General features: G+C 43.1%; 1 protein-coding gene across 1 annotated transcript; it reads left to right on the top strand.

Moving 5' to 3' along the window:
- Window positions 1-1,157: 1,157 nt before the first annotated feature.
- On the top strand, window positions 1,158-23,084 carry LOC144000401 (3-oxoacyl-[acyl-carrier-protein] reductase FabG-like). The gene is made up of 8 exons (XM_077494214.1): window positions 1,158-1,301; window positions 4,882-5,052; window positions 7,448-7,626; window positions 10,820-10,913; window positions 16,416-16,485; window positions 18,479-18,515; window positions 20,571-20,634; window positions 22,828-23,084. Exons 1-8 carry the CDS (start codon window positions 1,281-1,283, stop codon window positions 22,981-22,983), a joined length of 792 nt encoding a protein of 263 aa, XP_077350340.1. The 5' UTR covers window positions 1,158-1,280; the 3' UTR covers window positions 22,984-23,084.
- Window positions 23,085-23,978: the final 894 nt, after the last annotated feature.

Here is a 23,978-nt window from a genome sequence, read left to right as displayed (position 1 = left end):
TCAGCACCCCTTACATCAGAGTGTCCCATCACCAGCCCTCTTACATCAGAGTGTCCCATCACCAGCCCCTTACATCAGAGTGTCCCATCACCAGCCCCCTTACATCAGAGTGTCCCATCACCAGCCCCCTTACATCAGAGTGTCCCATCAGCAGCCCCCTTACATCAGAGTGTCCCATCAGCAGCCCCCTTACATCAGAGTGTCCCATCAGCACCCCCTTACATCAGAGTGTCCCATCAGCACCCCCTTACATCAGAGTCCCATCAGAACCCCCTTACATCAGAGTGTCCCATCAGAACCCCCTTGCGTTAGAGTGTCCCATCAGCACCCCCTTACATCAGAGTGTCCCATCAGAACCCGCTTATATCAGAGTGTCCCATCACCAGCCCCCTTACATCAGAGTGTCCCATCAGCACCCCTTACATCAGAGTGTCCCATCACCAGCCCCCTTACATCAGAGTGTCCCATCACCAGCCCCCTTACATCAGAGTGTCCCATCAGCACCCCCTTACATCAGAGTGTCCCATTACCAGCCCCCTTACATCAGAGTGTCCCATCAGCAACCCCCTTACATCAGAGTGTCCCATCACCACCCCCTTACATCAGAGTGTCCCATCAGCACCCCCTTACATCAGAGTGTCCCATCACCTGCCCCCTTACATCAGAGTGTCCCATTACCAGTGCCCCCTTACATCAGAGTGGCCCACTGAGCCATCGGCCCACTGGGAAACTCCCGGTAGTCCCGATGGCCAGTACATGCCTGCCCAAGTGTTGTTTAGACAGGCAAGTGACACAAATGAGCTCTAATTACAATTGACTGGTGTAACCTTTATTCTTGACTAATGCTGATGGTTGAGTTTTTGGGGGGGATGGGGGGGGGGGGGGTTTGTTGAATTTACTATGTGGTGAGTTGGACTATGTTCGTTCCAATGTTAGCCCTGTGTGGCCAAGAGGATAGAGTGTATGCTAGTCTCTTGACCGCTATGTTTTGTGTTGTAAAATATGTGTGGAAAAAAAATGAATAAAAAGAATTAATAAAAAAAAAAAAAAGATGAATATAATAAATGATAGCTGCGTCCAAAAGTGCAAGTTTGCAGCTTCCAACAGAGACTTCCCAGACGGGTTCTCCGGCTTTTCACTCACAGAAAGTGCCCCGAGAAAGCAATTAATGAAAGAAATGTCCATCCAGAACTTCTACATTCTTTCAGCAGTTAAGCGGGTAAAAGGTCCGCCGGTCAGTGCTGAGCGCCAATACAATTCTGACCTGGACTGGAGAAGACATGGCTGCACAGCAGGAACAGGTGAGCGATGTGTGAATGTGTGGTGTGTGAATGCATGGTGTGTGAATGTACGGTGTGTGAATGTGCAGTGTGTGAATGTATAGTGTGTGAATGTGCAGTGTGTGTCAGTGTACAATGTGTCATTAGGACATTAGTATGTCACCCTAAAACAAAGAAGAGGGAAGTCGGGATTCATTGTGGCTGCAGCACAGGTGGGGGGTGGGTGATATATTAATATCTTTATATTCTGAAGTGTAATGTACATTACTAGGTCACATAGTTACATAGTTAGTCAGGTTGAAAAAAAAAAGACACAAGTCCATCTAGTTCAACCCAAAAAAATAATACAGCCCCATATACACAATTCTTAACTCACAAAGGAAGGCGAAAACCCCCAGCAGAGCATGATCCAATTTGCTACAGCAGGGGAAAAAAATCCTTCCTGATCCCCCGAGAGGCAATCAGATGTTCCCCGGATCACCTTTACCTATAAATGTCAGCACCCAGTTATATTATGTACACCTAGGAAGCTCTTACTGTGAAGAATCCTTTCCGTATTTGGAAATTAAATCTCTTTTCCTCTAGATGTAAAGAGTGCCCCCTTGTCCTCTGTGGTGACCTTAAAGGGAATAACTCAACACCAAGTTCACTATATGGACCACTTATGTATTTATACATGGAGATCATATCCTCCCTTATGTATTTATACATGGAGATCATATCCCCCCTTATGTATTTATACATGGAGATCATATCCCCCCCTTATGTATTTATACATGGAGATCATATCCCCCCTTATGTATTTATACATGGAGATCATATCCCCCCTTATGTATTTATACATGGAGATCATATCCCCCTTATGTATTTATACATAGAGATCATATCACCCCCTTATGTATTTATACATGGAGATCATATCCCCCCTTATGTATTTATACATGGAGATCATATCCCCCCCTTATGTATATATACATGGAGATCATATCCCCCCTTATGTATTTATACATGGAGATCATATCCCCCCCCCCCCCTTATGTATTTATACATGGAGATCATATCCCCCCTTATGTATTTATACATGGAGATCATATCCCCCCCCTTATGTATTTATACATGGAGATCATATCCCCCCTTATGTATTTATACATGGAGATCATATCCCCCCTTATGTATTTATAAATGGAGATCATATCCCCCCTTATGTATATATACATGGTGATCATATCCCCCTTATGTAGTTATACATGGAGATCATATCCCCCTTATCTATTTATACATGGAGATCATATCCCCCTTAAGTATTTATACATGGAGATCATATCCCCCCTTATGTATTTATACATGGAGATCATATCCCACCTTATGTATTTATACATGGAGATCATATCCCCCCTTATGTATTTATACATGGAGATCATATCCTCCCTTATGTATTTATACATGTTGATCATATCCCCCCTTATGTATTTATACATGGAGATCATATCCCCCCCCCCCTTATGCATTTATACATGGAGATCATATCCCCCCTTATGTATTTATAAATGGAGATCATATCCCCCCTTATGTATATATACATGGTGATCATATCCCCCTTATGTAGTTATACATGGAGATCATATCCCCCTTAAGTATTTATACATGGAGATCATATCCTCCCTTATGTATTTATACATGGAGATCATATCCCCCCTTATGTATTTATACATGGAGATCATATCCCCCCCCCCCTTATGTATTTATACATGGAGATCATATCCCCCCTTATGTATTTATACATGGAGATCATACCCCCCTTATGTATTTATACATGGAGATCATATCCCCCCTTATGTATTTATACATGGAGATCATATCCCCCCTTATGTATTTATACATGGAGATCATATCCCCCCCCCCCCCCCTTATGTATTTATACATGGAGATCATATCCCCCCCCCCCCTTATGTATTTATACATGGAGATCATATCCCCCCTTATGTATTTATACATGGAGATCATATCCCCCCCCTTATGTATTTATACATGGAGATCATATCCCCCCTTATGTATTTATACATGGAGATCATATCCCCCCGTTTATGTATTTATACATGGTGATCATATCCCCCCTTATGTATTTATACATGGAGATCATATCCCACTTATGTATTTATACATGGAGATCATATCCCCCCTTATGTATTTATACATGGAGATCATATCCCCCCTTATGTATTTATACATGGTGATCATATCCCCCCTTATGTATTTATACATGGAGATTATATCCCCCCTTATGTATTTAGCTATGACTCGGCTCGGGCGCCCCCCATAGCATGCTGCTTGCTGTGAGGGGCAGGAGGGAGGGGCCAGGAGTGCCGGCGAGGGACCCAAGAAGAGGAGGATCTGGGTTGCTCTGTGCAAAACCATTACACAGAGCAGGCAAGTATAACATGTTTGTTATTTTTAAACAAAAAAATAGACTTTCACATCATTTTACGGTTTTACAAAAAACCTGGAAGCTGATTGGTTCCTATGCGGAGCTGCACCAGATCTTACATTCTGCAGTTTTAGTAAATCATCCCCAATATGTTGTGTTTACAGAATGCAGATGGAACGTATTATCATAAAAGTAAACTGTGTGTGATATGAAACGTTCTGTTGGCTACAATGTAACATTTCTAATAGATATACATTGCTGGGGGTGAGCAGAATGGAGAGGACTTGAACAGTTGTCAGATCTTCACAAACTTCTATAGGAATCCCCCCAATTGACTACAAATCCAAAGGTGGATACACAAGCTGCAGCGGGTAGAGGGGGCACATGTCTCTGTCCACCCCCCCCCCTATCTGTCCACCCCCCCCCCCCCATCATGGTCACATACAACAATGTATCCTGGCCTAGGCCGATAAGGCCCAGGCCTAGGGCAGCACTTAGCAGGGGGGCAGCACAGAAAGAGTCCCCGCTGGCTTGAGCTACACTGTTAGTGTAGCGCTAGTCTTATGGGGCGGACTGGGCTGAGAGGCAAATTAGTCGTCTAGCACCTCCGTAAAGAGGCCGCACTGCTTCCACAACTGTGTGTGTGTGTGTGGGGGGGGGGGGGCACTTCTAATTTTGACTGTCCAATCATCCTGGACCACAAACCTTTCTCGCTGTGCTATATGTTTTCTGCTGCACCATTGGCATGGTTTATATCTTCTTAGTCCTCTCCATAAAAATTATCAGCAATTTGTGCTTAAAGTTCTGATAGAGTAAGGAGGGGTTATAGCCCCTGTCGGATTATTTTTACCATCCCTGTCCCATTGCATAGATTTCCCTTCACTTCCTGACCCATAGCCAAACAGGAAGTGAGAGGAAATCTATGCAAATTAAGGGAATCCATTGCCCCCCTCTCAGGCCCTCAGAACCAGAGTGTCCCCACTCGAAAATGTCAGGGCGGGTCTTAAACAGGTAGGGGGAATCATATTTAAATTAGGGGGTGCACGAGTTTAGTCAGGCCTAGGGGCAGCACAAAACCTAAATACACGTCTGATCAAACATGCAGTTATTGTCTGTAGCAGTTCTTGGGTTTTGTGTCCCTCTTCAGTTACTCCTTTATTCTGTGCCCATTTTCAGGTGATATCCCTGCAGGGGAAGGTGTGTGTGGTGACCGGAGCCAGCTCTGGGATCGGGGCTGGAACCGCTATCCATTTTGCTGGTCTGGGGGCTCGACTGACCCTAAATGGAAGAAACCAGGAGAAGCTGCAGGAGACGGCCCAGCGCTGCGAAGAGATCTCTGGCCTGAAGGTAACATGACATGTCATATGTACTCTTCATGTGTGTGTCCTTCATTACTGTCCCCTCATCTATTCTCTCTGTGTGTCAGATTTATTAGTGTCCCCTCATCTCTTCTGTAAGTGTTACATTTACTGCTGTCCCTTTATTTTGTCCAATGTGTGTTACATTTATTACTAACCCCTTCTATGTATCTCAATTAGGGATGAGCTTCGAGTTCGAGTTGAACTCATGTTCGACTCGAACATTGCCTGTTGGCCTGTTCAGCGAACAGTGAACAATTTGGGCTGTTTGCGGCAAATTCGAAAAGCTGGAACACCCTGTACAAGTCTATGGGAGAAATCTAAAGTGCTAATTTTAAAGGGTAATATGCAAGTTACTGTCCTAAAAAGTGTTTGGGGACCCGAGTCCTGCCCCAGGGGACATGGATCAATGCAAAAAAAAGTTTTAAAAACGGCCGTTTTTTCAGGAGCAGTGATTTTAATAATGATTAAAGTGAAACAATAAAAGTGTAATATTCCTTTAAATTTCGTAGCTGGGGGGTGTCTATAGTATGCCTGTGAAGGGGCGCATGTTTCTGGTGCTTAGAACTGTCGCTGCACAAAGTGTCATTTGTGCAGGAAAAAAAGTCTTTTAAAATCACAGCTATTATGAATTGTCAGCTCCGTAATACAGAGAACACTCAATGAGTGTTCTCTGTATTAGCCGACAATTCATTCATTGATAAAAAAAATAAAATAAAAAAATAAAGCGTGGGGTTCCCCTAAATTCAATTACCAGGCCCTTCAGGTCTGGTATGGATATTAAGGGAACCCCCGTGTCAAAAAAAAAATGAAATTGACCTGGGGGTCCCCCTAAATATCCATACCAGACCCTTTATCCGAGCACGCAACCTGGCAGGCCGCAGGAAAAGAGGTGGGGACGAGAGAGCGCCCCCCCCCCTCCTGAACCGTACCAGGCCACATGCCCTCAACATTGGGAGGATGCTTTGGGGGTCTGGTGCGTTACATCAGAGGGGGGCGGGGTCACCCATACATCACTAGGGAAGCCCATGGCTTCCCTCATCAGCATCAGAGGGGGCAGGGTCAGGTGACGGGTGGCCCCGCCCTCCTAATATAAGAAACGTCAGGGCTGGGATCCCCGCAGTGTCTCCGCAGTGGAGACAGAAGAAGGATGCATGGATGGACAGCGCTGGACTGAAAATCACCCGTCGCTGGATCAGATCAGCCATCGCTGGACCCCGGAGAGATGATCATCCATCGCTGGATAGCAAGAGTGGATTACCACTGCTGGAATCTTTTTTTAATTTTTAATAAAGGAATTTTTCAAAAGTGTGTTTGTCTTATTTAACCATTTTTACACTTTCTTTGTGAAATGGTAGGGGTACTTTTGTACCCCCTTACCATTTCAAACAGGGGGGGGCGGGATCTGAGGGTCCCCTTGTTAAAAGGGGCTTCCAGATTCTGATAAGCCCCCCGCCCGCAGACCCCCACAACCACCGGCCAGGGTTGTGGGGATGAGGCCCTTCTCCACATCAATATGGGGACATGGTGCTTTTAGGGGTCACAGACCCCCAAAGCATCCTCCCAATGTTGAGGGCATGTGGCCTGGTACGGTTCAGGAGGGGGGGGCGCACTCTCTCGTCCCCCCCTCTTTTCCTGCGGCCTGCCAGGTTGCGTGCTCGGATAAAGGGTCTGGTATGGATATTTAGGGGGACCCCCACGTCAATTTTTTTTTAATTTGACACGGGGCTCCCCTTAATATCTATACCAGACCTGATGGGCCTGCTAATTGAATTTAGGGGAACCCCACGCTTTTTTTTTTTTTTTATCAATGAATGAATTGTTTGCTAATACAGAGAACACTCATTGAGTGTTCTATGTATTACGAGAGCCGACAATAGAAAGTGATTTTAAAAGACTTTTTTTCCTTGCGAAATGACACTTTTTGCAGAGACAGTTCTAAGCATGGGAAACATGCCCCCTTTCACAGGCATACTATAGACACCCCCCAGGTACGAAATTTAAAGGAATATTATACTTTTATTGTTTCACTTTAATCATTATTAAAATCACTGCTCCTGAAAAAACGGCTGTTTTTAAAACTTTTTTTTGCATTGATCCATGTCCCCTGGGGCAGGACCCAGGTCCCCAAACACTTTTTAGGACAGTAACCTGCATATTAGCCTTTATAATTAGCACTTTAGATTGTGAACGTTGGAGTCCCATAGACTTTAATAGGGTTCTAAAGTTCACACGAAGTTTAGGTCTGTTTGCAGGTTCTGGTGTGAACCGAACAGAGGGGTGTTTGGCTCACCCTTAATCTCAATCATGCCACCTCATCTCTCCTCCCCCTATGTCCTTTACCACCACCCTTGGTTATCAAACTTGTCTTTTTTTCCTCACAGCCCCTCCTGGTCCCTGGAGATCTGACAGATGAGAAAGTTGTCCAGAAGATTGTAGAGGAGACAGTCGGTCACTTTGGACAGCTGGATGTGCTGGTGAACTGTGGGGGGATCCTGGCGATGGGGACGTTGGAGAACAGCACACTGGAAGACTATGACCGTGTGATGAACACCAACGTGCGGTAAGGGGAAGGTCTCATTCAATATTGTAAAGGGGTGGTATGGACTATTAAAAACATTACATATATGTGGATTCAAATATTTACTAGAGAGAGCCAAAGGGGGACCAACCAAGGTCCACAACGCCAAAAATAGGAACCACGGAGAGCTGTAGAGCCAAGACAGGCCTCACAGAGCTTCATAGAGCTAAGAAGAGTCTGTGCAGGGTTGAAGAGCTGAGGAAGGCCACTCGAAGGGCCTAAAAGTCAAGAGGGATCCTACAAAGGGCTACGCAATTGGGGATAAACTTATTTGAGAAGGATCTCCCAGAGGCATTGGACCTCTCTAGAGTCCTGAGAGCCTAGAGTTCCTGATCTACAAATCAGCTGTGTCCATTATGAGGGGTTTCCACCATCCTTGTGCTGAGTAGGCAGTTCAGCTCACCAGACTCTTACTATAACTTAATCATTGGCAAGGATGACTATTTCACTGAACAATCAGACACAGAAAGGGACTTTCCAGTATTGTGTTGTAAATTTTCAATTCAGTCACATAGTTGCATGGTTAATCTGGTTGAAAAAAAGAAACGAGTCCATACAGTTCCACCAACAGAGTACAAATAAAAACAACAAAATAAAACACACACAAAACGAAAACCTCCATATACACTATCCTATACCCACAGTTGATCCAGTGGAAAGCAAAAAAAAAAAAAAACTCCAATAAAGCATGATCCAATTTGCTCCAGAGGAGGAAGAAAAAATCTTTCTTGACCCACAAAGAAACACTTAGATATTCCCTGGATCAACTTTACCTATACATAGTAGTATCCAGTTATATAATGTGCATTTAGGAATGCATTCAGGCCCTTTTTTAAATCTACTGGCCAAAACCAGCTCTTGAGACAGTCTATTCCACATTTTCAACTCTACTGTGAAGAAATAGTCAAAGGAAATGTATTCCTGCGCCAAGATGGGAAGGGATATTATATTAATAGGCTAGAGTACTGCTGCACTCACTGGGGGGAAATGTCTGAACCCAGGAGAAATTGGTATAAGAGTAGTGGTGCGCTGTACTAAAAAATATGTAAACTACCAATCATGGTGTGCGTTAAGAAATTAAATGACAGTAAAGCCAGTAAAAATGGCCAAAACAAATGAAATATATAGTATAAAGGTAAGTCGATAACAGCTACCAACACGTATACATATATATGTACACCAGCTGTATAACAATAGTATAATGTATTATAATACTTAACATATGATCTTCTTCAGTCAATAAATTGATATAAACAGCAAAACAGGTAAATAAAAGTAATAATAAAAAGAATAATAATAAAAATAGTAGTGACACTTTGTAGTGATACGAGTAGGTGTAAGATAAAACTAAAACTGTAGTATGAAGTGAAAAATTATTTAAAAGTTGAGCAAAAAAGTGCAGTAGTGCTAAGGACAGAGTCCAATAACAATTTTATATAACTATATAGTCATCTAAGCAGACGGATGAATATCAATTTCAGATGTCCATGTAGAAGTGCAAAAGCGCAGTAAAGTGATGACTATATAGAATCGCATAAGGTGCTAAGAAATAGTGTAGCGATTATGTCTAGGAATCGCATAGGACTAAGTAAACTCTCGATGCAATTATATCCAAAAATCGCATACAATCTGAGTAAGCTTTTTTAAGTTTACATAAAGTGCTGATGTTATCAAAAACAATAAGTGATAATTATGGTGATCCGACGGAGTTCAGTGAGGTGGTGTTATTTTCCGTGTGGTCCTAGATGTTCTTTTTAAAAGTGTCCCCTTACCTTACTGCTGTAAGGTTACAGCATGTATCTCTGGGTGTCCCTGGAGACCTTTTTCCTTTATGGATCTTGTTACAGTGATTCCTGCCTGGCGTCCCTCTCTTGCTTTCTATATGGTGCGTGGCCTCTTTAAGAGTCCCTTTAGGGTATTCGCCATAGGTGGTCCCGTGCCGGGTATCATATGTGGTAAATCAAAACATAAAGGAAGGATGCCCCATAGTGTAGTAGGTTTTTAGTGCAACAGCAACATTTATTTAGGACATAAAGCGTAAAATCAGGTACTCACTAACAAAGGGTACAGGTAGGCAGTGTAAAAACGAGCAGCGTTCGACCAGCGTCACTTCCGGTAGCGGTATTCCCTATTCCCGACGCGTGTTCGCGTCCCCTGATGAAGTCACATGACCTGTGACGAACACGTGTCGGGAATAGGGAATACCGCTACCGGAAGTGACGCTGGTTGAGCTCACTGCTTCTAGCAGAATGGACTTCTAGCAGAATGGCACTAGCACCTGATACCCGGAAGTGCAGGATTATGTATATATATATATATATAAAACTGCTACCGGGCTGTTGGCAACTGGTTAAACAGTGCATTGAGGTCAGCTTGTAAATTGGTGACATCCTGTAAGGACGTCATCTGCAAAGACTGAAATGGTACTTTTAATCCCATACCCGATATAATTTATAAATATATTAAAAAAATAAGGGTCCCAACACTGAACCTTTGGGTACACCACTAACACCCCTAGACCATTCAGAGTAAGAATCATTAACCGCTACTACTAATTTGGTCTTTTAGCCAGTTTTCAATCCATTTGCAAACAGATTTTTCCAAGCCAGTAGACCTTACCTTACACATTAGCCGTGTGTGGGGAACTGTGTCAAACTCTTTTGCAAAATCCAAGTACAGTATACTATGTCCACAGCCACTCCTTTGTCTAAGGTTTTTCTCACCTCACCATGAAAATAAATTAACAGCACTAATTTGGGAACACATTGGGGTTGCATATTCATGTACCGTATTTCTAAAGGAATCCACGCTGGTTCCATAATTATTTGTGTTAAGCAGTTTATGGGCAACATATTAAAACATGTCCTGGCATTTTTTTACCTGTCATTACCTCATGTCACCACTAGAAAGCATCATACACAGTCACATCCTAACAGAGATTGTTGCTTTAACCCTTTTTGTTCCAGAATATTGTGGTTGTTCTCATTAAATTTACATTTATAGTTTTCTCATTTGTAAGGGTGTAAAATGTATTCATCTCTGGGCATTTATTATTTTCTTAGACCTGCTGATTGGATTTCTTATGCGCTGAACATTTTTGTATAATTTTACATTTTACACAACAGGAAGTGAGTGCGTATTGTAAAATAATCCACATATCTCTGTACTTTTCCAGGTCTCTTTTCTATTTGTCTCATCTGGCAGTGCCTCATCTCATCAAGACCAAAGGAAACATCGTCAACGTATCCAGCATCTTTAGCCAGAGAACGGTATGAGTTTTCCCTCTTTCCCTCTCCTATATAAAATATATATATCAGCTGCAGAATATTTTTTTTGTTTTCTGAGTGAGATATGATGTATTAAAAAGACAGTGCACATATTGGGGGTTATTCGCTAAAGGAAAATCCACTTTGCACTACAAGTGCACTTGGGAATAAAGCCTCTGTAGGTTTGAGGGGGACATGCAAGAAAAATAAAAAACAAAATTTTAGCTTGCACATGATTGGATGATAAAATCAGCAAAGCTTCCAATCATTTCAGATCTTCCCCTTAGATTTAGAGTGACTTCACTTCCAAGTGCACTTTCAGTGCAAAGTGGATTTGCCTTTCGTAATTTAACCCCCGTTGAGCTTCTGCATCTTCTTTTTTTTTCACAAAACTGTTTATTGAAAACAATAAGAATGATGTATACAAAGTATAACAGAAGTCACATGTAATCATGGAATGATCAAGAAGACATATACATTCGAGAAAAACATATCATAATTAAGACCTGAAGCAGAATAACCAGGAACAGAGCATTAAGACAAATTGCAGCTTAGGTTAAGGTGGAGGATCTCTTTTTCTGTTTTTCACCCCCCCCCCCCCCCCATGGAGGTAACTCTTATGCAGCGGGTGGGAGGAAGTAGCTTATAGGCTTGTTCCAGATCAGGACAATGTTAACAGTGTCCCATCATGTATGTTTCATATGGTAACTGTAGATTACATATAGTGTGGCTCAAAGAATACTCGAGTGACAAAGAGAAAGAAGAGGGGAGGTGAGGGACAAGAGGGGCAAAAGGGGAAAAAAACAAAAGGGAAAAGAAAAGAAGGGAGAAAAAGTTTGGCCTACACTGGAAAGGAAGAGGGGTGGTAGGGAGGGGGGAGGGATAGGTATTTCTACTAGGGCGTAAGCAGTTTAGAGAAGGCCCACTCCCCATTGTCTTCCCCCTCCCAGGGATAGATAATGTAAATTGCCTTGTGGATGTCAGCTGCGAAGAGCATATTGGCGATAATGTTTGGTGGTTTTGAAATTAGTCCAGCATGCCCAGGTAATTGCAAATTTTGTTATCCGTTCCTGAGATATTTGGATCAATTCTTCCATCTCCTCTATCCGTGAGAACCTGATGAACCATTCTCCAAGCGTTGGAATGTGTGTGGAGCGCCAATGTATGGGGATGCAGAGCCTGTCCGAATTCACCATATGCACGGCCAGTTACGTAAAATAGTCCTTTTCAGACAGGGTTGTGTGGTGTAGGAGAAATTGTGCAGGGGGTGTAGACCAGAGTGAATGTGGTAACGTGCAATGAGATTATGAACTTCCTTCCGAAAGGGATAGAGTGGTTCACATTCCCACCACACGTGGAGCATGGTGCCTTCTGTTTTCCCGCACCTCCAGCAAGTGTTATATATGGTGGGGGAAAATTTGTGAAGGAGCGAGGGTGTTCTGTACCATCTGGTTACAACTTTCTAGCAATTTTCCTGAATCGCTACATTCAGGGAGCCTTTATGAGTGTATTCGTAAATGGTGTCCCAGTCCTCTTCAGTGAGATGCTTCTGCATCTTCTATACTACACCAACTTCTTTCCAAATTCCAACCAGATCAGTAAATACATAAACACATACCTGTAATACATACATATCCACAATTTTTTACATTGTAAAATGTGGTATTTTGTTTTCCATTCATGCTTTAGATACCCCAGCTAAACCACATAGCCCCATATCTCTTTCTCTGTTACAGTTGAAAAGCCTGTTGCTTGATTAAAAAAGTGAATCGAGAACTCTAGCACATTACTCAGTCCCCATACTACAATATAATGTGAATTATTGACAGACCTCGGCATTGTCACATGGAGAGTGGTGGTGTGCCTGGGATTAGGCAACAAGCCTCTTGCATATTGGGTCTCTAACAAAATGGCAGGATTCCTTTACCTTGTCCTCCATTGCATTATTCTTTTCCCTATGTCTTATCAGGCAGTGCTCCTCTCCCTGTTTTCCCCCTGGCAGTGCTCCTTTCCCTTCATTCTCCCCCTGGGCAGTGTTTCTTTCCATGTGTTCTCCCTGGCTGTACTCCTTTTCCCTGTGTTCTCTGCAACAGTACTCCTATTTCTCAGTACTCCTTTCCTTGTGTTATTCTCTACAGTCCTTCTTTCTCTTTGTTCTCTCCAGCAATACTGCTTTGACTATGTCCTCTCCTTTTCTTCTGTGTTCTCTCTGGCAATAATCTTTTCTCTGTGTTTTTCCTGGCAGTACACCTTACCCTATGCCCTGCCTAGAGGTAATCCTTCCCTGTTTCCTGGCAGTACTTTCTCCCCATGTTCTCTGTTCTTTCCCTTTGTTCTCCCCAGCAAAGTAGAAATGATCCCATATATCATCTATATGCATTGGACATTACCATATGATTAGTTCTACTCATGTACTTGTGTCGGTGTGAGACCCCCGCCACTTTGTGAATTTAGGTAGAAACGACACCGGATTCTCAAATGTGCAGTTGGACTGCAAGTGGAGAAAGCTCTGTTTTAAGTTTTCTCATGGTTTGGTAATCCCGGATTTGGGCCTGGAATATAAAGGTTCTGAAGTGTCTTGGGTGTGAAGAAACCTTCAAACCTGTGTCTACACTTTGCAAGACACCTCAGGCCTGTGTGAGTGTACAGGTTTGCATGATTGTTATCAGCCTAGTCGTTAGGTGTTCCCTTGTTTCCCTCCAGGTATATGGTTTATTGGGAGCTCAGTACACCTGCGTGATATATCCCTCCAGCTTGTAGCAGCAAGCTGTCCTGGCTGCGTCTCCACTTAATGCTGTGCAATGTGAATAAAAGACATCTGTTGTCAAACAAACTAGTTACCCCTTCAAGGGGAGTACCATCAATTATTTGAAAGTCAAACACTTTTGCAACGGTTTACCTGGAATGGTTTAAATCAATTTTCCTACAACAGTTTGGAACAGTTTACCTAGAATGGTTTTGGACAGTATATCTAAAATGGTTAGGATTGGTTTACCTAGAATGGTTTGGAGTAGTTTAGCTCGAATAGTTTGGGACAGTTTACCTAGATTTGTTTGGAATGGAACAGTTTACATAGAATGCTTTGGAACAGTTTACCTAGAATGGTTTGGAATGGTTGACCTAGAATAGTTTGGATTGGTTTACCTAGAAAGGTTTGTAATTTAACCATTTACCTAGAATGGTTTGGAACAGTTTGGAACAGTTTACCTAGAATGGTTTGGAACAGTTTACCTAGAATGGTTTGGAACAGTTTACCTAGAATGGTTTGGAATGGTTGACCTAGAATAGTTTGGATTGGTTTACCTAGAAAGGTTTGGAATTTAACCATTTACCTAGAATGGTTTGGGGCAGTTTACCTAGAATGGTTTGGGACAGTTTACATAGAATGGTTTGGGACAGTTTACATAGAATGGTTTGGGACAGTTTACATAGAATGGTTTGGAACAGTTTGCATGGAATATCTTGAAATGGTTTACATAGAAAGGTTTGGAATTGAGCCATTTACCTAGAATGTCTTGGAATGGTTTACCTAGAATGGTTTAGAATTTAACCATTTACCTAGAATGATTTGGAATAGTTTGCCTAGAATGGTTTGGAATGGCTTACCTAGAATGGTTTGGAATGAATCACCTAGAATGGTTTAGAATGATTTATCTAAAATGGTTTGGAACAGCTTGCCTAGTATGGTTTGGAATGGTTTACCTAGAATGGTTTGGCACAGTTTACCTAGAATGGTTTGGCGCAGTTTACATAGAATGGTTTGGGACAGTTTACATAGAATGGTTTGGAACAGTTTGCATGGAATATCTTGGAATGGTTTACCTAGAAAGGTTTGGAATTGAGCCATTTACCTAGAATGTCTTGGAATGGTTTACCCAGAATGGTTTGGAATGGTTTACCTGGAATGGTTTGGAATGAATCACCTAGAATGGTTTAGAATGATTTATCTAAAATGGTTTGGAACAGTTTGCCTAGTATGGTTTGGAATGGTTTACCTAGAATGGTTTGGAACCGTTTGCCTAGAATGGTTTGAAAGAGGTTTGCCTAGAATGGTATGGAATGGTTTACCTAGAAAGGTTTGGAACAGTTTGCCTAGAATGGTTTGGAATGGTTTAGCCATTTCTGGGTCTGACAACACAAAGTTCTATCTAGAACAAGTTATGGAACTTGAGATGACCACAGATAAATGGCTCCCTCCTCAGTGGTGACAAAAAGTCTCCAACAATCTAATCCTTCCTAGAGGCCAATATTCTACTCTCATCATCATCCAAACTCAGCCTTGTCACTGCTTTGTGTTCCAACCACAGAGGTTCTTCTCTATGTAACTCTCTCTCCTTTTCCGGGATTTTGTATTTGTTATTTTGGTATGGGAATAAAAGGTAAGATTTTTGCAGGAGGTGCCCCTAGGTGTGCAGGGACGTCTGTGCAAAATCCGTACCACAAGTGAGGTCCTCAGCCCTCAAGAGAAAAAGGTTTAGCTAAATAAGTCTTGTTAGCAAGGAGTGGAGATCAATGTGTAAATATTTGCACCCAATAAATATAGTCATTACAAAGTAACATTGATATATTTGGTGATGATTGAATCAACATTCTTGCTGTTGGCTCATTTTTGGATTCTTCTGAATAGCTTGCGTGTCAGTTTGTCTGATCTGCGGAGAATGACACAGTTTCGCCATCAGGGCATTTATGATTCACATGCTGAATGGATAAATCTGCAGGATCAAAATATCTAATGCCCCGTACACACGATCGGATATTCCGGCAACAAATGTTGGATATGAGCTTGTTGGCGGAAAGTCCGACCGTGTGTACGCTCCATCGGACATTTCCTGTCGGACTTTCCGCCAACAAATGTTGGCTAGCAGGTTCTCAAATTTTCCGCCAAACAAATTTTGGTTGTCGCACTTTCCGATCGGGTGTACACAAGTCCGACTCACAAAAGTCCACGCGTGCTCAGAATCAATGCTCACCAAACACAACATTAGCAGAAGGAGCCCAAATGGTGGCGCATGACTATTGAACTTCCTTTTTATTGGCCGTACGTCTTGTACATCATTACGTTCGGAATTGTTGGTCAACATTTGTGTGACAATGTGTATGCAAGACAAGTTGGAGCCAACACCCTTCAAACAAAAATCCATGGTTTTGTTGTCAGAAAGTCCCATCGTGTGTACGGGGCATTCAATTTGGGAAATTCTCAAATTTTCTGGCGTCTCACTACTACCAATGACTGTTTGGTGGAGGAACACACAGGATCTCCTTATGGGGTTCAACATTGATTAAATACATAAAGGACGCTAGCAAGGAGATATGAAAAATGCCTTTTATTATCCAAATTGATGTCCGCTTATTCATATGCAAACTTTATAAAAATAATGTCTTATTTCTATTACACACCCTACACCGATGGGAGCTGAACTCCAAACTGTAAACTTCAAATTACTTCTAAAAAAAAAAGGACAACCTATGTGGCAGCATTTCCAAATTCCCTCATTTGTTTTTAAGGTCCCGGGCTTTGTGGCTTACTGCACGTCCAAGTCGGCGGTGGATCATATGACGAGAAGTGTCGCTCGAGGTGAGTAGAATACAATCTTCATTTAAACCCTGAGTATATATTTCCCAGTCAATGTGAAATAATCCCAAATATGAGCTGTATTTGTGGCTGGTAGTGCATGAAAATCCCAAGAAGATATAACATGTATATATTGAGAATGTATTGGACTTTCCTATGGTGTAACCTAAAACAAGACCGCCTGTGTTGTCAACCATTTTGGGCAAGGCGAAGGCTTAGCCTTAGCCATTGTACACACGGTCGGAGATTCCGACGACCAAATCCGTCTGAGTTATTCCGACGGATTAATTCCGGACGAGGTCCGGAAGTGATGTTGCGTACACACGGTCGGACCAAGTTGTCGGAATTTCCGGTTGCCAAGAACGCGGTGACGCAAGCCGCGTAGGGCAGGACTACGTTCAGGCTAGTAGCCAATAGCTTTGGCCTAGGAATCTGAACATGCGTGGCACTTTGTCCGTCGGAGTAGGCTACACATGATCGGAGTATGTCCGATCGGAGCATTTTGTCGGAAAATATTTCCGCCAAGTTGGAAAAGTTGGTCTGGCGGATATTCAGACGGAAACAGTCCGATGGAGACCACATACAGTCGGAATATCCGACAAAGCGCTCCAATCGGACACATTCCGGCTGAATCTCCGACCGTGTGTACAAGGGCTAAGTCTGATGCTGCTGCTGTCCCCTGCCGACTCTAGGACTGAGAATTGATCAATCACATGACCGTTGATCCCCAGTTCCCAATCATCTCTGAGCAGAGAGCACGGACTGTGACTGTCAACACTCTCTATTCAGCCCCTTCAGCGCTCACTGGCAGCAGAGAGGGTGGGAGTCAGCTGTCACTCAGGCGTTTGGGTGGATCCCAACAAAAAAAAAAGGTCGGGATCCCTCTAGAGAATGGAGCGGCTCTGTGACGTCAGCCGACAGCAGACTTGGGCCCGCTGTCAGCTGATTCTGGGTGATAGGAGAGCACAAGTAAATGCTCTCCTATGACCCACAAGGGAATTATGGCTCAAAAAAAAGCTATGGCCTAACTTATCTTTCACCGCCAGTTCACACCATAGAAATGCAGTCCGGTATAAGAATCTGACAAATCCTCTCTGCCATGTACTCATTCCTACACACCTGTGTTTGTCTGTATTCTATCTCGAATATTTGTTTCATGCCAGGGTATGCCCATTTGGCAATGTACTGTTTTTTACTTATTTCTTGATAATAATTAAAATTTAAAGTTAAAAAAAAAAGAAAAAAAAGAAATGCAGTCCGGTTGTGTTCCAAATGCTTTTCTGTATGCGTTTTTGATGCAGTCCAGTGCATCCCCCCCCCTTCCTTTTTCTTAACTTTAAATAAGGACATGCGTGTTTTTGGTGTGTTTAGGTGCTTTCCAGTGCATTTTGCAGCCTTCTAGTACAGTCCAGTGCAGGAAAAATGCAGCATGTTCTACTTTTTTTTTTCTGGAACTGCAAGCACTGGTGTGAACTATGCCATTGAAAACCATATATCCTACTTTCCAATGCGTTTCCGTTGCCCTCTGCTGAGCTGTCAGTAGCGGCGGAGGCGACTGGGTCCTCTTCCCCATTAGGTATGGAGCTGAGTGAGGGGAAGATGGCTCCCACCTGTCTCCATACCATTGCAGGGCGGAAGCAATGTCAAAATGTCACTTTCGCCTATAGCTCTTAAAGAGGATGCATTAAGGTGAAAAAACATATAAAACACCAGGGTTTACAACCCCTTTAAGCATCCCAACTGCCAACTAAAAATCCCAGAAGAGGAAGCTGACAACGTTGTTGCTAATTGAGAGACAGCAGTTTAGAGTGGTCAGCCTGGAATAGGAAGTGCTGTAGCTGGCAGGATCTCCACGTAACAAACTATACAACAAAATAAAACAATATTTGATTAAGAAAACTATATACAATGGGACATAATGTAGAACATAGTGTATATTTGTTTAGTAAAAGTCTTCCATTAAAATCACATTCATGTTGTTTTTGTTTTTCTCTAGAGTTGGGCAGTAAGCAGGTCCGGGTCAATGCCGTTTGGTGAGTAGAATTGCCAAAATCTGACTATATGTACTGTGTGGACTCTATTCCACGTACATCTAAGGTAGTTCTCAGAGATTTCCTTCCATATTGATATGATAGCTGCAGATTTGTCGGCTACACATCCATGATGCCAAATTCCTGTTCCACCACATCCCAAAGGTGCTCTATTGGATGAGATGTGGTGAGTGTGGGGGCCATTGGAGGACAGGGACCTCATTATCCAGTGGTGAGATGATTGGAGCTTTGTGACATGGTGCATTATCCTGCTGGGAGGAGCCAGAGGATGGGGACACTGTAGTCATAGAGGGATGGACGTGGTCAGCAACAATACTTAGGTAGGCCATGGTGTATAAACCATGCTCAATTGGTACTAAGGGGCCCAAAGTGTGCTGAGAAAATATCCCCCACACCATTACACCCCCACCACCAGCCTGAACCGGTGATACCCCACCCCCCACACCATTACACCCCCACCACCAGCCTGAACCGGTGATAGCCCATCCCCAACACCATTGCACCCCCACCACCAGCCTGAACCGGTGATACCCCATCCCCCACACCATTATACCCTCACCACCAGCCTGTGGATGGAGTGGCCCATGGTGGCGGTGGGGTTATGGTATGGGCAAGCGTATGCTATGGACAGCAAACACTTTTTATTGATGGCATTTTGAATGCACAGAGATCCTGAGGCCCATTGTTGTGCCATACATCCAAGACCATCACCTCATGATGCAGGATGATAATGCACGGCTCCATGGTGCAAGGATCTGTACACAATTCCTGGAAGCTGAAAACATCCCAGTTCTTGCATTGCCAGCATACTCACCGGCCATGTCACCCATTGAGCATGTTTGGGGTGCTCTGGATCGGCGTATACGACAGCGTGGTCCAGTCCTTGCCAATATCCAGCAACTTCGCACAGCCATTGAAGAAGAATGGACCAACATTCCACAGGCAACAACCTGATCAGCTCTATGCCAAGGACATGTGCTGCACTGCGTGAGGCAAATAGTGGTCACACCAGATACTGACTGGTTTGTGGAGCCCTCCCCCCAATACAGTAAAACTTAAACTGCACATTTTATATTGGCCTTTTATTGTGGCCAGCCTAAGGCACACCTGTGCAATAATCATGCAGGTGCAGTTGGACTGCCTTCCTGAAGGACGTGCAGCTGCTCATGACTGTACACATTTGAGGTCACGCCAAAATCCCCTGTTGTATTTGGTGGGCTATACCTCTGCCGAATGTGACACATTCAAGTGTGTAAGGTCATGCTGCAAACAATAAATTGCCCCCCCTCCAGTCATCTGTCAACCGCCCCCTAAAAAATGTTCCACTATGGGTCAGTTTTCAGAGGGAGATTGAGGGCTGCTTGTCAGGGCAGCCCCCAATCAGGTAATTGCCAGCTTCTATCTCTCCACAGTTACTCAGCTGTTGATGATATCCTGCTCGTCAGTCCTGTCTACTTATGCCGTCCAGTGCAGAGGAGCTCTGCCTTCTCCTTGGTCAACATCACAGAGACTATCTCCTGTGATCCTGTTCAAGATTTGCTTTTCTGACATCCCTTCTGGCTCCAGATCCTGCTTGCTGTTCCACTACATTGATCCCTGACTTCTGGCTTGGCTGACTATCCTTTCTGGTTACTGAACTTTGGCTTTGTTTTGACTACGTTTGTTCTTTTTACTTTTATTATTAAACAAGTGGGATTTAACTGTACTTCTGTCTCGGTCTGATTTCATGGTTTCTGACACTGCTGTCCTCTGAATGAGGCCTAACAGTGTTAATACATAGCCTGACCCTTGGCATCAGATCATAATGAAAGTGTCCAAAAGAGGATGCATACATTAGTAAAATATCCTTATTATATGTATAGTGACATGATAAAATCAGGTAAACCAGTTTTTAAATACTGAGCAAGATTTGTGGTTATTGTTGGGATCAGTTGGCTAAAACGTTATGCTATATATCTACAAGAAGGAAGGAGAAATGAAAGGGTGGTCATTCTTCTCCGCATGCTCCAGCTGACGATGTCTCTGCTTCTTTTCCAGTCCCGGGGTGATTGTAACTGAAGTTCACAAGCGGGCCGGAATGAGTGAAGAGCAGTACCAGGAGGTACGTAGATGGAGGCGCTTGTCCCGTATATGACTATTGAGACACCAGAGATAAATTTTTCTAGCCAGACTATGGGGAGCATACTATGATGTACAGTTTTGGTGTTGATCTCTCAGCTTATTCTTTCTTTGTGTCCTCACATTGATCTCTCAGCTCCATCTCTCCTCGTGTCTTGGTAATGGTCTTTCAGCTCCTTCTCTGTTTGTGCCTTGGCATCGATCTCCCAGCTCATTCTATCCTCATGTCTTGGTACTGATCTCTCAGCTCTTTCGTCTTGTTATGTCTTGGTATTGGTCTCTCATCTTCTTCTCTCCTCATTTCTTGGTATTGATCTCTCAGCATCTTCTTTCCTTGTGTCCTCACATTGATCTCCCAGCTTCTTCTTTCCTAGTGTCTTGGTATTGTTCTCGCAGCTCATTCTCTTCTTGTCCTGGCATTGAGTTCCCATCTTCTTTTCTCCTCATTTCTTGGTATTGATCTCTCAGCTCCCTTTCTCCTGATGTCCTGACACTGATCTCCCAGTTACTTCTCTTCTTATGTCTTAGCACTGATCTCTCGGCTCATTCTCTTCTTGTTCTGGCATTGATCTCTCATGTTCTTCTCTCCTCATGTCTTGGCATTGATCTCTCATGTTCTTCTCTCCTCATGTCTTGGTATTGATCTCTCATGTTCTTCTCTCCTCATGTCTTGGCATTGATCTCTCATGTTCTTCTCTCCTCATGTCTTGGTATTGATCTCTCATGTTCTTCTCTCCTCATGTCTTGGTATTGATCTCTCATGTTCTTCTCTCCTCATGTCTTGGTATTGATCTCTCATGTTCTTCTCTCCTCATGTCTTGGCATTGATCTCTCATGTTCTTCTCTCCTCATGTCTTGGCATTGATCTCTCATGTTCTTCTCTCCTCATGTCTTGGCATTGATCTCTCATGTTCTTCTCTCCTCATGTCTTGGTATTGATCTCTCATGTTCTTCTCTCCTCATGTCTTGGTATTGATCTCTCATGTTCTTCTCTCCTCATGTCTTGACATTGATCTCTCAGCTCCTTCGTCTCCTTATGGCTTATTATTGATAAGCATCTTCTTTCCTTGTGTCCTCACATTGATCTCCCAGCTTCTTCTTTCTTAGTATATTGTTCTCTCAGCTAATTCTCTTCTTGTGTCCTGGCATTGATCTCTCATCTTCTTCTCTCCTCATTTCTTGGTATTGATCTCTCAGATCCCTTTTCTCCTGATGTCTTGATATCTTTCAGGCACTTCTCTCCTTAAATCTTACAACTGATCTCTCTACCCCCTTCTCTCCTCATGTCTTAGCACTGATCTCTCAGCTCCTCCTTCTCCTTGTGTCTTGGCATTGATCTCCCATATTCTTCTCTCCTTATGTATTGGTGTTGATCTCTCATGTTCTTTCCTTGTGTGTTGGCATTGATCTCTCATCTTCTTCTCTCCTAGTTTCTTGGTATTGATCTCTCAGCTACTTCTCTCCTAGTTTCTTGGTATTGATCTCTCAGCTACTTCTCTCCTAGTTTCTTGGTATTGATCTCTCAGCTACTTCTCTCCTTGAGTCCTAGTGCTGATCTCTCTGCTTTTTCTTCTCCTTGTGTCTTGGCATTGATCTCCCATATTCTTCTCTCCTCGTGTATTGGTATTAATCTCTCAACTTCTTCTCTCCTAGTGTCTTGGTATTGACCTCTCAGCTCCTTCTTTCCTCATGTCTTGGTGTTGACCTCCTCAGCTCCTTCTCTTCTTGTGTCTTGGCATTGAACTCTTATCTTTTATCTCTTTCCATGTCTTGGGATTGATCTCCCATATTCTTCTCTCCTTATGTATTGGTATTGATCTCTCATCTTCTGCTCTCCTAGTTTCTTGGTATTGAACTCTCAGCTCCCTTTCTCCTCATGTCTTGGCATTGATCTCTCTGCTTTTTCTTCTCCTTGTGTCTTGGCATTGATCCCCCATATTCTTCTCTCCTCGTGTATTGGTATTAATCTCTCAACTTCTTCTCTCCTAGTGTCTTGGTATTGACCTCTCAGCTCCTTCTTTCCATGTCTTGGTATTGACCTCCTCAGCTCCTTCTCTTCTTATGTCTTGGCATTGAACTCTTATCTTTTATCTCTTTCCATGTCTTGGCATTGCTCTCTCAGCTCCTTCTCTCCTCGTGTCTTGGCACTCATCTCTCAGCTCCTTGTCTCTTCCAGTTCCTGAAGCGCACAAAGGAAATGAATGCCGTGGGACGGCCTGGCACAGTAGAGGAAGTTGCCCGAACAATCGCTTTCCTGGCGTCGGATGCAGCTTCTTTTATCACTGGAGTGGCATTGCTCGTGGATGGTGGCCAACATCTCATGTGTCCATGATAAGTCAACGGATTACAGAGAAATCCCTAATATTATAGAGCTGCCTGAGTTTTTTTTATATGCAATCAATTCATCTTTAATAAAACAATTCATGTCTGCCACATATTCGTTTTTATTTTGCACATTCTCTCTAATTTTACCTTAATTTTCTCCTGTCCATGGCTAGTGATGAGGAACCAATTCAGAGTTAGTGCATAGTGTTCTATATATTACATATGTGTGAAAAATGATGTGCCCAAAAACAGCTCCCTGATTCCAGAGCTTTACAATTCTCTTCTGGCGGGCATAGATTCAGGAGAATCCAAACATTTTTATGGCTGTCATACCAAAGCTTCTGGTGGGGGGGGGGGGGTTCAGCAGGGGAGTGAGTCTATACTGGAAGGAGGGGGAATTTATGCTTCAGGGTGAGCATGCAGATTAGTTTTTTTTTTGGGGGGGGGGGGGTTTGGTGGGGGGGGGTCCTTTTTTGCTGACGTAATGCTCATAACTCTCAGGGGCTGATTTTTGTCAATCTTGCCCTGGGCTCTAGATGACCTTATCCCGGCACTGATTGCCCCTGTACTAATGTCACCACCACACCAGACATATACACAAGTTACAGTGTCCCTGAATACTGCCACACCAGTCATAGAGTCTTACTCAGTCCTATCCCCATACAGTTAGAAAACACAGAGGGAACACATTTAACCCCTTGATCGCCCCCGATTGTTAACCCCTTCCCTGCCAGTGACATATACACAGTAATCAGTGCATTTTTATAAAAAATGCCATAAATCTTTCCTATAGTTTGTAGACACTATAACTTTTGCGCAAACCAATCAATAAAGGCTTATTGCGTTTTTTTTTTTACCAAAAAATATGTAGAAGAATACATATTGGCCTAAACTGATAAAGAGATTTGTTTTTTAAAACAAATTTGGGGGATATTTATTATAGCAAAAAGTCAAATATATATATATTTTTTTTTCAAAATTGTCGCTCTTGTTTTGTTTATA

The sequence above is a fragment of the Lithobates pipiens genome, unplaced genomic scaffold (assembly GCF_037356315.1).
Source record: "Lithobates pipiens isolate NorthernLeopardFrog02 unplaced genomic scaffold, aLitPip1_a1.2 Scaffold_22, whole genome shotgun sequence".
Taxonomy (NCBI): Eukaryota; Metazoa; Chordata; class Amphibia; order Anura; family Ranidae; genus Lithobates; species Lithobates pipiens.
Note: the sequence above shows the minus strand (reverse complement) of the source record. Positions and strands in the feature narration are given on the sequence as shown.